This window comes from Halichoerus grypus, chromosome 10 (assembly GCF_964656455.1).
Source record: "Halichoerus grypus chromosome 10, mHalGry1.hap1.1, whole genome shotgun sequence".
NCBI classification, from domain to species: Eukaryota; Metazoa; Chordata; class Mammalia; order Carnivora; family Phocidae; genus Halichoerus; species Halichoerus grypus.
Genome location: NC_135721.1, coordinates 15,751,666 through 15,773,504, shown reverse-complemented (window position 1 = coordinate 15,773,504; position 21,839 = coordinate 15,751,666). Strand labels below are relative to the sequence as shown.

At 39.7% G+C, this 21,839-nt stretch overlaps 1 protein-coding gene across 2 annotated transcripts in view; it reads left to right on the top strand.

Annotated features, from left to right (window-relative positions):
• LDAH (lipid droplet associated hydrolase) overlaps nt 1–21,839 on the top strand; it is a 111,392-nt gene that overhangs the window by 82,800 nt on the left and 6,753 nt on the right. The window contains exon 7 of one of the 2 annotated variants that reach the window (XM_036112762.2): nt 9,587–9,669. The exons of the other annotated variant lie outside the window; for it this stretch is intronic. Within the exon in view, the coding sequence (XP_035968655.1) occupies nt 9,587–9,669 (83 nt within the window). The remainder of the gene's footprint in view (nt 1–9,586; nt 9,670–21,839) is intronic. 2 annotated transcript variants of the gene reach the window in all.

Below are 21,839 nucleotides of genomic sequence, written 5' to 3'. Positions count from 1 at the left end.
ACTGAGACAGCTAAATTGGATCTCTTGATCAAAGCTAAAAGCAAATATATTTTAGCTTAGCAATATCACAGGTCAAGATAATTAAAAAATATTCTAGGGTCTTTTCATTAGTTAGGCCAAATTCATGTTTTAATTCATATCAGTTACCTATCTAGAAAAACATAGTGCAGAGACAAAGGGCATTCCTGGTAGGTTCTGTTACTTTGTTGCATACATTCTTTTTTTTTTTTAGATTTTTATTTATTTATTTGAGAGAGAGAGAATGAGAGAGAGAGCACATGAGAGGGGGGAGGGTCAGAGGGAGGAGCAGACTCCCTGCAGAGCAGGGAGCCCGATGCGGGACTCGATCCCGGGACTCCAGGATCATGACCTGAGCCGAAGGCAGTCGCTTAACCAACTGAGCCACCCAGGCGCCCTTGTTGCATACATTCTTATAAAAAAAAACTTTCATTATCTTTCCTTTCCTTGAGCTATATGGAAATAACTGTTTTAAACATGTACAGTGATATGAAAAGAACACACTTCTTCTCAAAATATTTTTAACTCAATCTCAGAATAATTTTTTGAGTAAGACAAAACCAGACTCCCATGTTACCTATTCTCTCATTTATGCGTGTAGCTTAGAAAAATCTATTGTTAAAAGGCAACTGGAGCTTTAATAATTCATGGAAATTTAGCCTAAAATGCAACATGACAGAAAAGTTTTGTGTATGTGTATGTGGTCGGTATTAGGATTTAGGACAAAAGGTGATTGGATACAACACTAGGTAGGATATCACCTCAGATTTAGAATTCAATGATTCAATGAAAGTTTTACTATATTTTTCTAAAGAAATTTATATGTATATATTATCTGCTACTCTAAAAAGTTGTATTATTTTTCCCAAAAAGAAAAAAAATCATACACCTTGAGTTGTGTTTTTCCCTTTGGTGAACTCAGCATCACAGAGGTAAGATGATCTGTTTGCAGACTAAATGGATGGTTATAATAACCAGTATAATGGCAAAATCAAACAAACGGGGGCATTCTACTGTGAAACCTTACAGGAGGCTCTAGATTACCTGTCACCAAACCAGCAAGACAACTTGGCTTCCAGTCCCCAAGTTCTACCTCGGAAAACTGTGTGTGCATCTGCCCCATATCACTCACTGTGGGTGTACCTCTCTCTGCATTTTCCCTCACTGCTGAGACCAGTGCTTTATGAGGCCTAAATTTTGGTCAGTCTCAACAGAATCTCTTAGACTCTCCCTCTTCCCTGCAGTGATTTGTGCTAGTCTTATACCAGTACATCCCAGCTCAGCTCACCAGTGTCCGTGTGTGTCTGCCTTCAGTTCTGGTCTCCACTGTAACATCAGTTCATGCACCACTTCAAGGAAAGCAGCAGGTTTTTCCTCCTGGCCACCAGCCCCCACACCTCCCAAAAAAACCAACACCAGCTCAGTCCCTTCCCATTTCATTTAACAACGCTTACTGACACCTGCCATGAACCAAGTACTCAGCTAAGCCCTGAAAAGAATAGTAAATGAAATAAAGCTCCTGCCTTTAAGCTCACTTCCAGCATGGCAAGGGAGACAAATGTGAAGAATTGTCATCTGTCACAGGGCTATCATGAGAACAGATGCCCAGCATGAGTGGTGCCAATAAAGGAGAAATCAGTTCTACCTAGGTAAGGAAGGGAGAAGACAAATGAATTTGGACTTGAAGATGAGTTGGGATTTTTCCAGAAAGAATAGCATCAAGACAGGTGATGGAGTTCAGCAGAAAGCAGTTTTCCGTCGTAGATTATGTGTACTTGGAGAACTTAATGATGCCATCTGACCTGTGAGCTGAAAGTCTTACTGGTCTTCCAACGTCAGCCCCCACTCCTTTCATTCCATTAGCCACTCTCCTGCGAGGGGAAGTCCTGTAGTGATACTTGAACACTAAGCAGGTTTCAGAAGATACAGTAGCAAATAGAATAGAGTATTAAACTCCTCAGTGAGTTTTCTTATACCTCTATTTAGATTTGTAATGGGAAAAAAGTAAACAATTCATTCACATTCTTCTAAATCATTCTCTTTCCTTCATGTTCATGTTTTTGTTTCCATTACTCCTGCTCCTGGATATTTCCTTCACTGTGGTGCTTGAAACTCTGAATTCTGCTGGGTTTCCAGGAATGCTGTTGACAGTCATTGCCAAGAGAAATGTGTTTTCCCCTTAGGAAATTACATGTCCATTTGGTATTATTATTTCTGACCACTGTGTTGTGTTATGAGCATTTCTGAGGAATGAAAAAGATGGCTTCCTTGGAGCAATTACTGGAAAGGAAACTGGTATGTTACTTTCTTTAAAAAAAAAAAAATATATATATATATATACCCAGGGGCACCTGGGTGGCTCAGTCCAAAAAAAAAAAAAGTATACTTAGATCAGAAATTATCAGGGGAAAAAAAAGAATAGAAATAAAGACAGGGTGAGGTACATTCCCTGATTAAAAAGAAAAAAAAATTTACTTTTAGAAATATAAAATTCCTTATAAGTTATTTGAATTTTTAAGTTGTTTCTGATTCAGGAATAACACTACAGAAAAGTGATTAAAACATGAATGTTTTTACCTCCATGAATTATCCCAAAGTAAACTCCCATGTAACTCCCACCCAGCTCAAGAGTCACTGTTGCCTCGATCTCAGAAACCTCCCTTATTGGCCCTGCACATCCAAAAATCCACTTCTGAGCTCATTTGGGTTGTTGACAAAGTCCAGTTTATGTGACTTTATAACTGAGGTACCCACTGTCTTGCTCACTGTGAGCCAGGGGTCCCTCTCAGCTTCGAGAGGTCACTCTTCGTTCCCTTCCACATGAACTCTAGCTTCAAACCAGCGGTGGTACTTCTAATCCTTTTAGCACTTTGAATCTCTGACTTCCTCTTCTCCCACCAGCCAGAGGAAAACTCACATTTTGAAGGACTTGTGTGATTAGGTTAGGCCCACCAGGATAATCATCCTTAAAGTCATCTCTGCTGTATAACATAACCTAGTCATGGGGGTAAGATGTCATCAGATTCACAGGTGACACCCACACTCAAAAGGGAGGAGACTGTAGAAGGGCAAGGATTATCTGTGTCAGCTTAGAATTCTGCCTACCATAGACCACTACTTTCTGCTGCTCTTAAATGCTCCCTCTGTCTGTCAAAAACCCAATATCCATATATGTGTAGTCATTTCTGGAAGAGTTTATATAAAATCAGTATTATTTCTTCCTTAAATGTTTGGTAGAGTGGACCAATGAAGTCCTCTTACCCTGGAGTTTTCTTTGTGAAAAGGCTTGAAATTACAAATTTAATTTCTTTAATAGATATAAGACTTTTCAGGTTATCTGTTTGTTTTCAAGTAAGCTTAAAATTTGTGACTTTGTTCATTTTATCTCAGTTGTTGAATTTCTTGGCATAAAGTCGTTTACAAGATTACCTGATTATCCTTTTGGCGTCTGTAAGATCTATAGGGTGTCACTTCTCTTTCCTGATATTGATAATGTTTTATATCTCATGTCTTCTCATGTATTTTTTTTTCCTGATCAGTCTGGTTAAAGACTTATCAATTTTACTGAACTTGTTCTTGGTTTCATTTATTTTCTCAGTTGTTTTTCTGCCTTCTGTTTCACTAATTTCTGCTATGAATATTATTATTCACTTTATTCTCCCTACTTTGGAGTTAATTTTCTAGTTTCCTACAGTGGAACTGAGGTCATTCATTTGAGATCTTTTTCCATTTCTAAAATAGGTTTTTAGTGCTTTATAAATTGCTCTCTAAATACTACTGTGGTCATGTCCCACAAATTTGGATATGATGTGTTTTTGTTTTTATTCACTTCACAATACTCTCTTATTTCCCTTTAGATTTCTTCTTTGACCCAGGGGTTATTTCGAAATGGGTTATTTCATTTCTATATATTTGGCGATTTTCCAGGTATCTTTCTGTTATTGATTTCTAATTTAGTTCCATTATGGCCAGAGAACATGTTTTATATGATTTTAATTGATACATGTTTTATGGACCAGGATGTGACTTTACTTGGGAAATGCTTTGTGGATACTTGAAAAGAATGTATATTCTTCTGTTCTTGATCGGGAGACTGTTCTATAGATATGACTTAGGTCAAGTTGATTGATGGTGTCATTTTCTGTATCCTTACTGACTTTCTTTCTAACTGTTCTAATCAATTATTAGAAGATGAGTATTGAAATCTCCAACTATATTTGTGGATTTGTCTGTTTCTTTTTATATTTCTATTAGTTTTTACTTCACATATTTTGAAGTTCAAACATATTAGGTGCAAAAACATTTAGGACTTTTATACCTTCCTGATGAATTGACCCTTTATCTCTGGTAATATTCTTGTCTCTGAAATCCAGTTTTTCTGATATTAATATAGTCATTCCAGCTTCCTTTGGGCTAATGTTAGCATGATGTATCTTTTTCCATTTTTTAACTTTTAGCCTATTTATGTCTTTATATGTAAGATCCACTTCTTGTAGGCAGCAAATAGTTGAATCTTGCTTTCTTACCCACTCTGCCTTTTGATTCGAATGTTGAGACAATTTATATTTAATGTAGTTATGAATTGGGCTGGCTTAAATCTGTAATCCTGACATATATTTTCTATTTGTCTCCTATGTTCTTTGTTCCATTGTTGCTTTTTTCCTACCTTCCTATGAATCAGTTGGGTATTTTTTATGGTTTCATCTCCTTCATTGGCTTATTAGTCATTCTTTGTTTTGCTGTGTCAGTGGTCACTTTAGGATTTACAATGAACACCTTTAACTTTTACAGTCTTCAAATGATATTATACCACTTGAAGTACGCCATAAGAAACTTAACAACAGTGAGCCCTTTCTCCCTCCTAGCATTTGTGATACTGTTGTTATATATTTACTTCTTTGATATGTTATTACTGTTTTCGATTAAACAGTCAATTGTCTTATAAAGAGATATAAATAACAGAGAAATGTATTTTAAATTTACTCACATAATTACTATGTCTGATGTCCTTTATCTCTTTGTGTAGACACAATTTCCATCAGATATCATCTTGCTTTAAGTATTTCTCATAACATGTCTTGTAATTCCACTGATAGTTAATTCTTTCAGCTTTTGTATGTCTGGAAATGTATTTTCTCTCCATTTTTGAAAGCTATTTTCACTGACTATAGAATTCTAGATTGGCAAGTTTTTTTCCCCTTTCATTACTTTAGAAATGTTCCTCCATTGTCTCCTAGTTACATCATTTCAAGAAGAAATCTGCTGTCATGTTAACTCTTGGTTCCTCTGTATGTAATACAGTTGACCCTTGAACAATATGAGGGATGGGGCACCAACCCCCTGTGCAGTCAAAAATCTGTGTATAACTTTTGACTCCCCAAAAATTTAACTATTAATAGCCTACTGTTGATCAGAGCCTTACCAATAACATAAACAGTCAATTAACACATGCTGTGTATGTTGCATTTTTATATACTGTATTCTTACAATAAAGTAAGCTAGAGAAAAGAAAACATTATTGAGAAAATCAGAAGTAAGAGAAAATACATTTACAGTACTGTCCTGTATTTATCAGAAAGAATCCGTGTATAAGTGGACCCACACACTTCAAACCCATGTTGTAAAAGGGTCAACTGTAAATCATTTTTCTCTGTCTACTTTTAAGATTTTCTCTTTATCACTAGTTTGAAGCCATTCATTATATACTTTGGTATAGTTTTGTTCATGGTTCTTGTGCTTTGGGATTCTTTGAGCTTCTTGAATTTGTGGGTTTATGGTTGCAATATTTTAATATTTCTTCAGGTATTTTTTCTGTACCTCCCTCCTTCAGGGACTCCAGTTACATGGTATATGATGTATGACACCACTTTGAAGTTCACTTGTGGTTCACCGAGGTTCTGGTCTTCCCCTTGCCCCCCCCACCCCAGGTTCTTTCTTTCTCTGTTTCCTTTTGGATAGTACCTATTGCTATGTCTTCAGTTCACTAATTTTTCTTTTATGATATCTACTCTGCTGTTATCCCATCCAGTGTATTTTTCATCTCTAGAAGTTTGATATGAGTCTTTCTTATATCTTCCCTAATTCTGTTTAACATGCTCAATATTTCTCACTTCTCAAATATATGGAATATTATAAAACTTTCAATATCTGTGAATACCAATTTTTTTAAAAATAGCCTAATTTTGATATAATTAAAATGCAATAAAACTCACTCTTCAGTGGTTGTTTTTTAGTATATTCTCAGAGTAATGCAACCTTGACAAATGTCTGACTTTAGAATATTTTCATCACCTCAAAAAGAAACCCCATGCCCATCACTCCCCATTTCCACCTTCCCCCAGTCCCTGACAACCACTAATCTACTTTCTCTCTCAATGTATTTGCCTATAATGGACATTTAACATAAAAGGAATTATACAGTACGTGGCCCTTTGTGACTTGCTTCTTTCATTTAGCATGGTGTGTCCAGGGTTCATTCATGTTGTGGCATGTATCAGTACTTCATTATTGCTCAATAATATTCATTTTATGCATATTTTGGTTTTCCATTCATCAGTTGATGACCATACAGATTGTTTCTACTTTTTGGTTATCATGGACAATGTTGCTGTACATGTTCACATCAAATTTTCTGTGGACCTCTGTTTTCAGTTCTCTTGGGTTTGTGCATACAAATGGAATTGCTGGATATATATGGTAACTCTATATTTAACATTTTGAGCAACTGTCAAACTATTTTCCAAAGTGCCTGTACCAATTTACAATGCCACCCACAGTGTATGAGGGCTTCAGTTTCTCTGCATCCCTGTCAACACTGGCTTTTGTTTGTCTTTTTTCTTGTAGCCATCCTGTTAGATGTGCTGTGGTATGACACTGTGGTTTTGATTGCGTTTTTTTGATGACTAATGATGTTGAGCACCTTTTCACACACTTACTGGCCATCTGTACTTCTTTAGAGTAAGGTCTATTCAAATCCTTTGCCCATTTTTATTTATTTATTTATTTTAAGATTTATTTATTTATTTTAGACAGAGAGAGAAAGAGAGCACATGCGAGCATGGGGGTGAGGAGCAGAGGAAGAGGGAGAGAGAAACTCAAGCACACTCCAAGCTGAGTGTGTGGAGCCCAATGCAGGGCTCAAGCTCATGACCCTGAGATCACAACCTGAGCCAAAACCAAGAGTTGGACACTTAACTAACTGTGCCACTAGGCACTCCCTTTTGCCCATTTTTAATCAAGTTTTATATAAAGAGTTCTTTATATATTCTGGATACTAGATCCTTATTGGATATATGATTTTTTTTTTCATTCTTTGGGTTGTCTTTTCACTTTCTCGATGGGGTCCTTTACAGTGCGAACGGTGGTAATTTTTATGAAAACCAGTTTATTTTTCCTTTTCTCACTTGTGCTTTTAGTGTCATGTCTTAGAACCCATTGCCTCATCTGAGATCACAAAGATTTATTCTTATATTTCCTTCTAAGACTTTTATAGATAGATTTAATTGTTAAATTAAGGACTGTGATCCATTGTTAGTTAATTTTTGTATACGGTATAAGGTAGTGGTCCAACTCATTCTTGTGTGTGTGTATATCCAGTTTTCCCAGCACCATTACTTGAATGTTTGCCAATTTTATTATCTTTGTCATTTTGGAGTCAGTTTTAACTATTTTTTTTTCCTTATTTTGGGTTGTATTTTCTTGCCTTGCATGTTTGATAACTGTTTATGGCATGCTTTACATTGTTAATTTTACCTTTTTGGGTGCTGGATATTTTTGTATTTATGTAGATGTTCTTGAGCTTTGTTACAGGACAGTTATGTTATTTGGAAATAGTTTAATACTTTCTGTTCTTGCTTTTAAGCTTTGTTAGTTGGTTGCAAGACACATTTAGTTTAGGGCTAATTTCACCCCATTACCAAGGCAAAACTTTTCCAAGTTCTACAGTTGATACACCATGAATTACGAGATTTTCCTACTAGGCCAGTGGAAACAATAACTACTCCCAGTTTGGGCATTGTTCCCTCCAAGTCCTTTCAGGTGGTTCTTTCCCCAGCTTCTGGTGGTGTCCGACATGATAGTGCCAATTAGTACTTAGCTGGAGCTGAAGAGGAACCCTCTGCTGATCTCTGGAGCTGCCTCCCCACCCCCTTTTTCGGCAGCTCTCTCCCCTCCACTACTCTGCCCTACAAAACCAGGGCACTGACCTCCCCAGAATACCAGCTCGGCCTCCTTGTTTTACAGTGTGTCCAGAATTTGTTTGAATCAGCGGTGGTAAAGTGACACGCATGGAGAACTGCCTTTGGAGTAAGAGTTTATTACCTACAGTTCCCAGGAGGAGACAGGGTAGAAGGAAGGCATGAGGAAAGTGCAGGATGCCAGGGGCCACCTTGTTTGGATGGAGAGATTATTGACACTGATTAATTCCAGACAGCAATAGAAAAAAATATAAGTTTTCCAAAATTTTAGGTACAGCTAACCACTTGGTGAATAAAAACAGAATTTGTGCTTTCAGACTATTTAGTGGAAAGAAATTTTTAAGAGATAGTAAAGGGGCATGTGGCTGGCTCAGTCAGAAGAGCGTGCGACTCTTGATCTTAGGGTTGTGAGTTCGAGCCCCATGTTGGGTGTAGAGATTACTTAAAAAAAATAAATGAACTTTAAAATAAATAGGAGAAGAAAACATCATTCACTAAAGGGAGTAGAAAGGAGAGTTGGAAATCAAAAGAAAGCAAAGCATATACAAAACAGGATGACTGGAGTCAGACCAGATCTCTCTTATATTAATATATGTGACTGTGTTAAGTCCCTTTATTTAAGAGATACTTTCAAATTACATTTTTAAAGAGGTCTGCTTATGATTTCAAGAGACATACTTAAAACAAAATGAGGAAAGATTGAAAAATAAAGAAAAGGACACATATATCAGGCAGATGACAGAAAAGCAAGCAAAGTGACAATAATACACCAATCAAAATGGAACCCAAGGCACACAGCATTTAATGAAAATTTGCAGACCAGTTCGAGAAAGCCACATAAATTCACATTGTCTCTGATTCTCTTCCTCTTTCTCCGATATGTGACATCTTGAAACGGAGAGGGTCAACTTTGCTCATTATGCAGTCAGTACAATGGGACTAACTCTCAGTAAAAACTCTTAGGGAGCCTTTAAACCTATTTTAAAATAAACATTCATTTTAGTTGTAACTTTAAAAAATAAATAAATAAAAGGTCAGGAAAGTTTCACATTAGTAACTGCATGCAGTTTCCCTGGTATACGTGAGTTAGCTGTAGAAGTGTGTGCTTTTACTCCTTAAATCACAAACACACCTCGATCGGGTACACCACACCCCATCAGCTCTGTGGCTGACACTCGGCGGTCCTGTCGCTGCTGTGTGCCACTGTCGAGAAAGGCAGGTGAGGGGAACATACCTCTCTTGGCCTCAGTGACACCTCACATCAGGCAGTGCTTGCTGAAAGGAAGAGGGGGAACAGGAATTAAATCCAATTAACTTGACATTTGTGTTCGTTCTCTGTATTCTAAATGTTTGACTCTTTTTTTTAAATGTAGCTAATGTTGCCTACCTTGGGGGCCAAGAAATGATGAAGGTGGTGAAGAGAGACAACGAAACCATAAAGACATACTTACCTAAGGTAATCACTTTGGTGCTGCAAGGAAGTAAGTAGATGGGCAGAAATATTTACTGACCATGAAGTGCTAGAATTGGTTAAGAGTCTGTAAGACCTCAAGGGTTTGTAGATTTCACATAGAGTTCTACTTCTAGTTCAAATAAGGCAGATCTTGAAAGTTGCATAGGAAGTAAGTAAAGCTGACTATACACTTCAGTATATTCTTAAATAAAGTTTTACCACCTGTTTTTGTTAGGTTTGTTTCTAGAATCAGTGCTTCTGTCTAGGGTCTTATACTGAGGAGATCTCAATAATATTTATCAAATAAATGAGTTATATCAAAATGTGAGTAAAACACTGGACAAGAACTAACATCACTATGACCTGTTGACTTAGCCTGTCTTTCTTTATTCTCCAGTGCATTAGAATAGGAATGTTCAGCTCTGACACCAAGACCAGATTTCTATACAAGGAGGTGCAGAAAGGCAAAGATTGAAATATTTAGCATTTGGGAGTTACTGCTCCAAATGTTAGCATCTTTTTTTATTTTATTTTATTTTATTTATTTATTTCAGAGAAAGAGAGAGCATGGGCAGGGAGAGGGGCAGAGGGAGAGGGAGAAGCAGACTCCCCGCTGAGCAGGGAGCCTGATGGGGGGCTTGATCCCAGGACCCTGGGATCATGACCTGAGCCGAAGGCAGACGCCCAACTGACTGAGCCACCCAGGCACCCCCAAATGTTAGAGTCTTACACAAACACATTTGGAAGCACCAGTCTCTGAAACTGTGAGGGTACTGTGTTTGAGAATATGTCTGAGAACCCTAGAATTGGTGGCTCTGGTACTCCCATGGCATCATTTGTCTGCTGTCCATTCTGAATAGGATAGAACTGAACTGTCTAAATATGACAGCCACCAGCCACGTGTGGTTCTTTGTGGCTAGTCTGAAAGGAGATGTGCTGTAAGTATAACAGACATATTGGATTTCAGAAACTTAGTACCCATAAGAGATAAAATATTTCAATAATATTTTTATATCGATTACATGTTGAAATGATAATATTTTAGACTATTGGGATAAATAAAATAGACTGTTAAAAGTAATTTCATCCATTCTTTTATACTTTTTAATGTAGTTACTAGAAAGTTTTAAAGTACATATGTGCTTATATATCTCTGGGGGGCTGTGCTAATCTAGAATCTAGAGCTTTACAGTCAGTGCTGAGCTGTGACATCTGCAGGGCCCAGTGCAGTGAGCCCTGCTGAGTGGTCAGCTCTTCCAGGGCCCAAGAACCTACAGTCTGCAAGTCATATCTCAGATACCCTCCCCTTAGGTTTAGAATGTCTTCATAAACTTTGAGACATTTGACTTCAACTTGCTACAGTGTTAATTCATATTTCTAGAACCTCCCAATACAATTATCTTAAAGCAAAAAATGTATACGTTCTCTTAAAAAAAAATTTTCAGAATATTGATCTATAAGAGCTTCACCCGGAGAGGACTTTTGAAAATCTGTGTTTGACTTATGGCCATAGTGGTCATCTTTTTCTAAAACAGCATTTGGCTAGAGATTGAAATTTTGAAGCCAGAAGGAAACCCTCACTAGCTGAATAGGGGAAGTTGGGGCCTCAGAAAAACACTTTTCTCCAGGGCTTTCAGCTGTTTCCAGTCACTGAAGGATGTAAAAATACAAGAAAAACAGTATTTTATTTTTCAGCTAAATTATAAGTGAATTTGTTTCAAAAATGCATTTAAGTTCTCAAGGCCAGAAGTTCATAAAAACAACTCAATTCCCAGTTAATAAGATGCCCACTTCCAAAATTCACACTTTCAGAATGACTAGACCCATCATGTGTCGAAGCCTGTCTTACCACCTGTGGAAGCCAGCTGCTATAAAGTACTCATCATTTCTGGATTCTGTTTGTATGTTATGCTCAGAAAGAGGTCAAAAGAAGGTGCTAACTTATTCCTGTCCTAAGTTAAATCCATATGCAAGTGTAATCATTCCCAGATCGAAGTCTGCTTATGGTAACTGTGTCAGGACTGTAAGTTCACGGAAACTTTTAAAAGAGAAATGGGGGTATAATGGTAGATGGCAGGCCATTTCAAGGTTATTATTAACACAGTCACAGGAATAAACTTTTCCAACTACAGAGAATAGTTTTTGTTTTGTTTTTTGAGACAGCACTAAAGGGACTTATGGAATTTGGGAAAGCAAGGCATTGTTTAGTTTAACGATGCAAAACTACCTTGCCATTAATTGATTATCCTTTGTACCGGCTCAGTTTGATCTGTCCACTAGAATAAGCAAAACGAGGTACAGAGAGACAGGAAGTTTATTACAACTTTTTGTTTCTGTAATGAAGAAAGAGGAAACATGCTGTAATTTAATATTGGTGAAGGTTGATTCAACAGACATCCCAGTCTGCTTGAGAAAATAAGGAAACTTGAAAGGGCACACAGTCTTAGGAAGGTGGTGGGCATTGCCTCGTGCCTTCCAAACAATCCTGATACGTGTTTCAACTTGAAAACCGATTTCCAAGACTAGACATATCCCTTCTTAGATACTCTGGTCAGGGATACTCTGTCCCATTTCAGCCGCAAATATAGGGGTTCAAAAACTTCCTACCTATCCAGGACTGTCGCGTGTGGAGACTCCATGAACCACATATTTTGTTGCAAAAATACTTTAAGGTATCTCAATTATTCAACAAATTTTTGAAACAGTTCTGAAAAATGTCTTTGTGCCATCTAGTCAGGAAGCCACAAGAAAGTCTAAAAATAGCCTCTCTACTACATCATGTGGACGGCTTTGGGATTCTTTCTGATCCCCTAGAAAACTATCATACCATAATCAGCAGGCTTTGGCTCTACATTCAAATTTTCTACCACTGGATTTCCATTGTCCATGTGAAGAGAACGTTTATCTTCTTGAGGTAAATGGGCCTTTTTAACTCTGAAAAATCTACTGGGCTGATTGCCTGCCTCCCTCCCAGGTCTAGAGACATTATACACAGTATCAGAGAGTTGCATTTATTAGCAGTGCTTCAGTACTACAGAAAGTTGTTTCCCTTTCCTGGAGCAAATATACCAGACTCATAGTTGTTTCTAAAAGAGTGTACCATGACCTGTGGCATCATAGATTGTGTTCTGTCTTCACCTGACTGAATCCTACCTGTCCTTTAAAACTTGGCTCCAGAGGCGCCTGGGTGGCTCAGTTGTTAAGCGTCTGCCTTCGGCTCAGGTCATGGTCCCAGGGTCCTCGGATTGAGCCCCATGTCGGGCTCCCTGCTCGGCAGAAAGCCTGCTTCTCCCTCTCCCACTCCCCCTGCTTGTGTTCACTCTCTCGCTGTGTCTCTCTGTGTCAAATAAATAAATAAAATCTTTTTTTTTTTTTTATAAATAAATAAAATCTTAAAAAAAAAAAATAGGGGCGCCTGGGTGGCTCAGTTGGTTAAGCGACTGCCTTCGGCTCGGGTCATGATCCTGGAGTCCCGGGATCGAGTCCCGCATCGGACTCCCTGCTCAGCGGGGGGTCTGCTTCTCCCTCTGACCCTCTTCCCGCTCGTGCTCTCTGTCTCTCATTCTCTCTCAAATAAATAAAATCTTTAAATAAATAAATAAATAATAAATTTAATTAATTAATTAATTAAATAAAACTTGGCTCCATTGTCATCTCCAAGAGGCCTTCCCCAGCCCCAGCCCCTGGTTTTGGTTAGATGTCCCTCCTCCAGCTTCCCTGGCTCCCTGTGTAGTTATAATATTGCATTTTTTACAGAGTATTTAAGTAGTCAGTTTGCCCCTCTTGTCTACCTACAGGTCAGAAACTATGTTTTTCTCATCTTGGTATCTCTAAAGACTCAGAACAATGTATGATACCTGCAGAGTTAATAAATAAGTTAATGTATACTAGATGGATGGATGGGGAAGCCATCAGGGTATAGATTCTAAGCCTTTTTTGTGCCAGGGGTCTCTTTGGCCCTCTCATGTATGGACCCCTACTCAGAATAACATTTTTAAGTATGTAAAATAAATACATGAAATTACTACCAAAAAAAGCAATTGTATTGAAGTACAGTTATCACAATAACTTAAAAAAACAAATTTGTGGTATATAGTATGTGCACCTTTATTAACACATTAAATAATGAGATATAATAGTCAGAATTAAAATTGTAAATTTGTAGCAATGAGCATAAATAACTTTTTAGTTATCTTCACCAAGTTTCCTGTGATTTGAAAATTTCCATAATTTTATAGGTAACAAAATATAGGTGTTACTCATACAACTATTGTTTGTTGCCTATATTCCTAATTGAAGGAAATATGAAATTATAGTTAGAGGTTAGCAAAAATAAAGATGTCATCTTTTTCCCAAGCAAGTTTACATTACCCCTCCCCCACTGTCACCGCATCCACATGAACTCACGTGGACCCATAGACCCCCCAGTGAGGAGGCCCTACTCTTGTGACACCAGACAAGGTTAGGCAGCATGATGGTGTGGCTTGGGTGCTGGCAAATGCTACACTAAAAAGATGAGGTTATTTTGAGCTGTTGGGGAGCTAGTGCATGGTTTCAGCAAAGGGGTAATGATCAGGGTGATATATAAAATGTTTGACCACCATCTGACATAGCGACTTACCTATCCGAGCGTGTGCCATCCGTGAACAGCTAGCCAGCTGAGAGCGACCAGTTCATATCAGTCATCCCTAGGAATGTGGCTGGATTAACAAATGAGAGGGATTATTGGGGGGGATGTATGGAAAATATTGGAGCAGAGGGAAATTTGAGATAGGGAGATCATTCAGAAGGCTTTTACAAGGACTGAGGCAGTGGGATGGGGGCGGAGAGGAGGTAGGATAGGGAAGATTGAGGAAGTAGAATCAGAAGCACTTGTACTAATAGGACATGAGAGAATGAGAAGGAAGAGTCTCAGATTATGTTTCCTATGTAGATTGGTAACAAGATAGGGAATGTGGGAGAAGTACCAGCAAGTCGTGGGAGGTGGTTGAGAAAGTAGTTCACGTGGGTACTTTGTTTGAGACACCTGTGGGACCCCCAAGCGGACACATGTCTGGCAGGCAGCTGGACATATGGGTATGAAGCTTAGAATGGTGGTCGGGGCAGAATTTGGATTTGGATATAATGAGGATAGACTCGAAGCCATGAGCCTGGGTAACAGTAACAAAAGGGAGTAGTATATGGAGAGAAGACATCTAAAGATTGATCCTTGGGAGCACAGCTTAAAAGGTTGGGAGGAAGTAGAGGAGCTAATGAACAAGACAGGAGTGGAGGGGGAGGGATGGGAATGAGAACCAGGAGAGAATAAACCCAAGTAAGAGAATCAGCTGTACCTTTTCGCCACCCCAGTCCCAGTTGTTTGGGGAACCCCTGGGGTATGTTCTGCTTTATGAGCCACCTGGTGTGTCTGAGGCAAATAGGTCAGCATTCCCTTGTTCTGTCATTGTTCTAAACTGTAAGGGAATGTATGTCTCACTCACAGAAAAGTGAATTAGTGTTTGGTTTAGAAACTTGAAGTTTTCATTTAAAACTCACTTAGGAGGGAAATTCTAAACTGCCGTGACCATCTCTGGCCTAGGCATATGGAAACAGCTGGTCTGTGCTCCTGCCAGACCGAATCTGAACACCACTGTCAGTCGGCAAGGGTCTCAGATCATTCCCGGCAAGAACACACGAGGTGCAGCTTTGTGACAAAGGCGGGCAGCCGTCAAGGGGCCACCTGCAAAGTGGTGCTGTCCCTGCCCCCAGGGGGCCAGGCCAGGGCAAAGGGAGGTTTGGGAAAGGGGCAGAATGTCCTCAGGAACAGGAACCCCTCTGCTATGGCTCTTTCTTGGCCCCCCTGAGCCCAGAGGTGCATGTTGCCTTTGGGAACAAACCTTGTGCAGTTGTTTGCAGACTTGGGCATGTAAATCCTTCGGACACGCACACGTCCTGCTTAGCGGGGCATAGGAAGTCTGCCTGCACCAGCTAACCAGGACTGCCTTCCGCCACTCCTCCGTCTGAAACTGATGGTGTTAGTTCTGCCTGTGTCATCTGAAACCTGTTCAGAATGTCATAATCATCCTGGAAATACATAGGTTTGTTTTTATCTCAATCATTTGAGATTGCAAGGAGCTGGTGTGTACTGGGGAGCAGTCTTCTGAGTCGCAGCCTGGGCAGCTGCACATATGGTATGAAGCTTAGAATGGTGGTCGGGTGGAATTTGGATTTGGATATAATGAGGATAGACTCGAAGCCATGAGCCTGGGTAACAGTAACAAAAGGGAGTAGTATATGGAGAGAAGACATCTAAAGATTGATCCTTGGGAGCGACCAGTTCATATCAGTCATCCCTAGGAATGTGGCTGGATTAACAAATGAGAGGGATTATGGGGGGGCGGAGCTCTACCACTGGCTTACTTATGGAACCTTGATTAAGTTACGTGACCTCACTGTGCCTCCTTTTTTCATCAATAAAACGGTTTAATAATAGTATCTAATATCATACATTTGTTCCAAAAATATAATGCTATAATTGATGTAAAGACCTTTCAAGAGTATCTGTCATGGACTAAGCACTCAAAAGTTTATCATTATTATTATTATTACTATTGTTATTATCATAAAGTTAGTTATATCCTAGATATGCCTCTGAGTGCTTTAAAAAGACTATTTGCTTAACTTCTCCCCCCCCCCCCCACACTCCTTCCCAGATATTTTCATTCTGCAGTGAAAGATTTTGGTGATATTAAATATATAGCCAAGAGACCCTGGAATGCCCCAGCCCCATTCTAGATCACAGCCACTGCTCCCCTTGAGATGCCTAAGGGAAATGTACAGGAACAAACAGTGGTGAAGGAAAGCGCCAGGAGTACTTAATCTTTACCAGGACTTGGGCCAGTACCCTCGTGCAGAGAATTCAGATGAGCTGCACTTGGCCATTTCTCTAAGTTAGTTAAACAAGACCCTTGAGCACATCTGCCAGTTTCCTGAGGCATATGACTAGGGAGAAAAAGAAACAAGAGGATAAATTTGTTCCCGATGCCTCATACTCTGTAGCCTCACCAGAAGAAAGTTGATGCCTCAGGTCAGCTTCTTACTCCAGTCCTAGATAAGAAAGAGACAAAGCCAGCCACTAGCTTGTCCAGTGCTTTCCATTTGGGAGCGTGTTCTGGCCCTTTACACTTGAGTCAGAAAGGAGAGAGCCTCACTGTGCAAGCCTGTTGATGCTCAGTTGTAGCCACTGGAGAGGGGTCCAGTCAGTAACCCACCGGCCTTTCTCCTCCTCCTCCGCGTCCTTTGGTGCCTCGAGTCCCACCGCTCCCTGAGGTGCTTGCACAGGGAAGAGGGCTCTGGTCACAAAGGATTGTGTTGTCACCTCCATCCTCAGCCATGTTTCTTCATCTTGGGGGATTTTAATTCTCATGTTCTCAAGAATGATAATTGAGCCAATTCTGGATGAAAGGAAGAAAGGAAAAAAGGTAAATTGGAAAATGAATTTCCTAAACTATCTCCCTTTCTTTAGCAATTCTTCAAGTTCCTAAAAAGGGTTGCTCAGAAAGACTGCAGTGAAATTGTAAAGCTTAGTGACTGCTATCCATCTGTTCCCAAGAGGAATGTGGTTTTTAAATAACAGAAAAGAAGAGGCTTATGTTACAGAGTAGGCCTCTTCTGCGGGTGCAGGTCTGACTATCCAGGGAAAACAGCAGCCTGCCCTGGGTTCTCTGCAGGGTGGAATGCATGGAGGAGGGTTAGTACCCTGAGCCTGGGAAAGCTGGAGGGAGGGGGGGATGCAAACAGGAAAATAAAGGCAGGACAGGGAGATCTAGCTGGGGGGTACCTAGATGTGCGGGTACTGATTTGACCCCTTGGTAGGCTGCTAGCTGCTTTGTATCTGATCTTTGGCTTCTTTGAGCATAAACAAAACAAAAACAAAACAAAAAAACAGACCCAAACCTGTCAGGTGGCAGTTATTTCTGAGAAGGAGAGGAAAAGTGGAGAAAGCAGGAATGACAATTTTTCTGACTTCTCAGAGCATGAAGGAGAAAATGTGTCTCTTCCCTGAGCATCTACACCATTGCTCTGTGGTTACTCTCGCAATGCAGCGGGCTTCCCCTGCGGCACAGCGTGACAGCTCAGCACTCTTTCTAAAGAAGTCGGCTTGTACACGTACTGGGCACCCAGGGAGCTACAGCTCTTCATGGAATGCTAACAGAGGAATCTGCAAAAGCAGCCCAGGAAAGCAGGGGGCCTTATCTCTGCTGCTGCGAGAGCCCGGGGGTTCCCCCTGTGAACCCTACCAGGAGGCGAAGTGACAGTCTTCAAATGCTGGTGCCGTCCTTCATTTTAGAAAACACTCAACCAGGAATGCCCAGATGGCACTGCAATGTAGGCTCCAGGTCTCGTTAATAAGTAAAAGTGGTGAGAGTCACCTCAGCGAGCCAAGCGTGAGTGGTGGCTTGAAGACAGGCTGTGTTTCACTGTGTATCTGGTTGACAGCTGATCTTGGATCTTCCAACCAGTGTCTTTCCCCATGATCTGCTCGGGAATACAGCATGTCTGTGTGTGTGTGTGTGTGTGTGTGTGTGTGTGTGTGTGTGTGTGTGTACTATATGATAATAATGTATATAGTAAAGCACTTTGCTTTAGGCTTAAAGAGTGTATAAGGGGCGCCTGGGTCGGTTAAAGCAACTGACTCTTGATTTCAGCTCAGGTCATGATCTCGAGGTTGTGGGATCAAGCCCCATGTCAGGTTCCATGCTTGGCAGGGAATCTGTTTGAGATTCTCTCTCTCTCCCTCTGTCCCTCCTGTCCCCCAAAAAATAAATACATCTTTTTTAAAAAAAAGGAAAGAAAGCATATAATACTTATATATTTTCTGAGCCTGACATATCAAAAGCAGCTTATCAGAAGAAAATGTATTTTCTTAAAAATTAAAGTCATGTGGCTGCTTTCTCCTCTGACCTGAGCACAGCTCCCACTGTAGGGAAGAACCTAGACAGATGTTACCCCCACAGGAGATCCCTTTGTCTTCATTGTCATCAGCAGTAGAATAGCAACTGCCCTTTAGAGTGTTTACTATATGTCAGGTACTTGATACGCTTGTTTTCTGATCTTACCATCCCACACTTTACAGAGAAGGAAACAGGCACAGAGAGGCTAAGAAATTGGCCCAAGATAACAATGCTAGTAAATGGAAGAACCAAGATTCCAGTCGAGGCAGGCATGGCTCAGGGCCCAAGCTCTCAACATTGCACCCACTGCACCGTTCTCCCCCTGTAACTGCATAATGAACTTGAGCAGTTTCACAGATTATTTTACCATAATAGAACATGAAGGCTTTATGAGAAGCCCTTTCACTCTGAGTATATTGGCCCTGAAATACCATTTACCCCTCTGCTCAGGTCTACGCTCTATCATGAAACAGATTGCCTGAAGACCACTTGAAGAGAGGAAGTTCAATTTGTTTAACCGCCAGGAACTAGTTTATACCAAACTTGGCTATGTGGTGAATTATGTTCTAAGGAGCTTCTCAAATTCAGCTTATCCGTAGGGTTAACAAAATGAATAAATGAATAAATGAATGAATACATAAATAAAATAAATTAAATAAGTAAAGTTAAATAAATAAATAACATTCAAAGACTATGAAAAACTTCCTTTTATTAGACCTGTGATTCCTGTAATGCCTATAGTCCTACTGGATTGTTGAACAAAGAGAAGTGATACAATCAGAGATTTTTTTTCCAGTTTTATTGAGATATAATTGACAAAACATTGTGTTAGTTTAAGGTATACAACATGATGAATTTGGTATATGTATATATTGCAAAATGATTACCACAGTTAAGTTTAGTTAACATAATCACCTCACGTAGTTATAAATTTAAATGTCTAGTGATGAAAACTTTTAAGGTCTACTGTCTTAGCAGCCTTTAAGTATACAGTACAATACTGTTAACTATAGTCACCATGCTGTGCATTAGATCACCAGGACTTATTCATCTTATAACTGAAAGTTTGTACCTTTTGACCACCTTTACCCAATCCCTCCCACCCCCGTAGCCCCCATCTCTGGAAACTACCAATGTGTTCTCTGTTTCTAGGAGTTCTTTTTTTTTTTTTTTGGTAGATCCCACCTATAAGTGAAATCATACAGTATTTGTCTTTCTCTGACTTACTTCACTTAGCATAATGCCTTTAGGGGCCATCCATATTGTCACAAACAGCAGTATTTCCTTCCTTTTTATGGTTGAATAGTATTCCCGTGTGTGTGTGTGTGTGTACACCACCAGATAGAGATTTTTGTGCTTTTTTTCTTGTTTATTATTTTAAGATATGTCGTTGAAAGTGATTTTTATTAGTTATTAGCTAAATCAAATATATAAACTTAGGTCATAAGATGGTTTCTAGCATTTCTTTTGTTCTTAAAATAAATCCTCTGTTAGTAATGCATAAAAGCCAGCAATACAAAACGTGTACTAAAACAAAGCTTTGTTGACTCCTTCAGGGCAGAATTCGGGTTTTCCTACGTTGGGCTCCTGTAACAGTACCTCTCTCTCTGCCTATTGTGTTGAAGGGCCAGTTTGTACATGCCTGTGTTTTTCCCTAGTCTGGCAGCTTCTCCAGGGCAGAGCTGTTTTACTCACTGGTGAATTTCAACCACTTAGCTAATACCAGATGGGAGATACAGTTAGAGTCATTTTTAGTGGGACTGCTTTGAATCTGTGAGTTTTAGCAGCAAAAAGTGAGAGAAAAAAACACCCACATGAGAAAAGACAAATGTCTTTCTGTATGGTGGCAAACTACAACCATTTGCAGGGACATTTCTGCAGGGACATATCTCCTTAGGGGCACACTGAAAGGTTAAAGGATAATATGTCTGTGAGCACAGAGACCATAGTAACCATAATTCCACCTTACCGCAGAAAACACATGAGGAAAAGCAAAAAGCAGTCCTGAGAAGACAAAATGTACAAAAACTGGGAAAATTAAATTTTGTGTTTAATAGAGAAATGGATTACTTAACATGACAGCAATTTGGAAACACAGAATAATTCCCATTCAATAATGTGTACTTCTTATCAAGTCCCATGCATATCAAAGCAAGTGCCAAGGAGAAAGAAACTATAGGAAATAATTTATCTTCTTACAAACCTTTGGATTTAAATGTGCCGCTGATAGCCTGAGATTCTCAGGTAACAATTCCAGTAATTTCCCAGCAGTTATCCCGCCCATGACATGCAGCGCCCTGGAACTACATAGACTGTGAAGAAGGATGTAAGTACAGGTGTTGGGTGTGCTCCTGCCCTTGCTGACCACACTCAATTCTCATAGCCAGTTTAAGACCCTCTCCCTCCAGTCTTTAGCTTTTGTGTTTTCATAACATGGGTCAGTTCATTTTTTTTTATTATGTTATGTTAATCACCATACATTACATCATTAGTTTTTGATGTAGTGTTCCATGATTCATTGTTTGCGTATAACACGCAGTGCTCCATGCAGTACGTGCCCTCTTTAATACCCATCACCAGGCTAACCCATCCCCCCACCCCCTCCCCTCTAGAACCCTCAGTTTGTTTCTCAGATTCCATAGTCTCTCATGGTTCGTCCCCCCCTCCAATTTTCCCCCCTTCATTCTTCCCTTCCTGCTATCTTCTTCTTCTTCTTCTTTTTTTTTAACATATAATGTATTACTTGTTTCAGAGGTACAGGTCTGTGATTCAACAGTCTTACATAATTCACAGCGCTCACCATAGCACATACCCTCCCCAATGTCTATCACCCAGCCACCCCATCCCTCCCATCCCCCACCACTCCAGCAACCCTCAGTTTGTTTCCTGAGATTAAGAATTCCTCATATCAGTGAGGTCATATGATACATGTCTTTCTCTGATTGACTTATTTCACTCAGCATAATACCCTCCAGTTCCATCCATGTCGTTGCAAATGGCAAGATTTCATTCCTTTTGATGGCTGCATAATATTCCATTATATATATAAACCACATCTTCTTTATCCATTCATCTGTCGATGGACATCTTGGCTCTTTCCATAGTTTGGCTATTGTGGACATTGCTGCTATAAACATCGGGGTGCACGTACCCCTTCGGATCCCTACATTTGTATATTTGGGGTAAATACCCAGTAGTGCAATTGCTGGATCGTATGGTAGCTCTATTTTCAACTTTTTG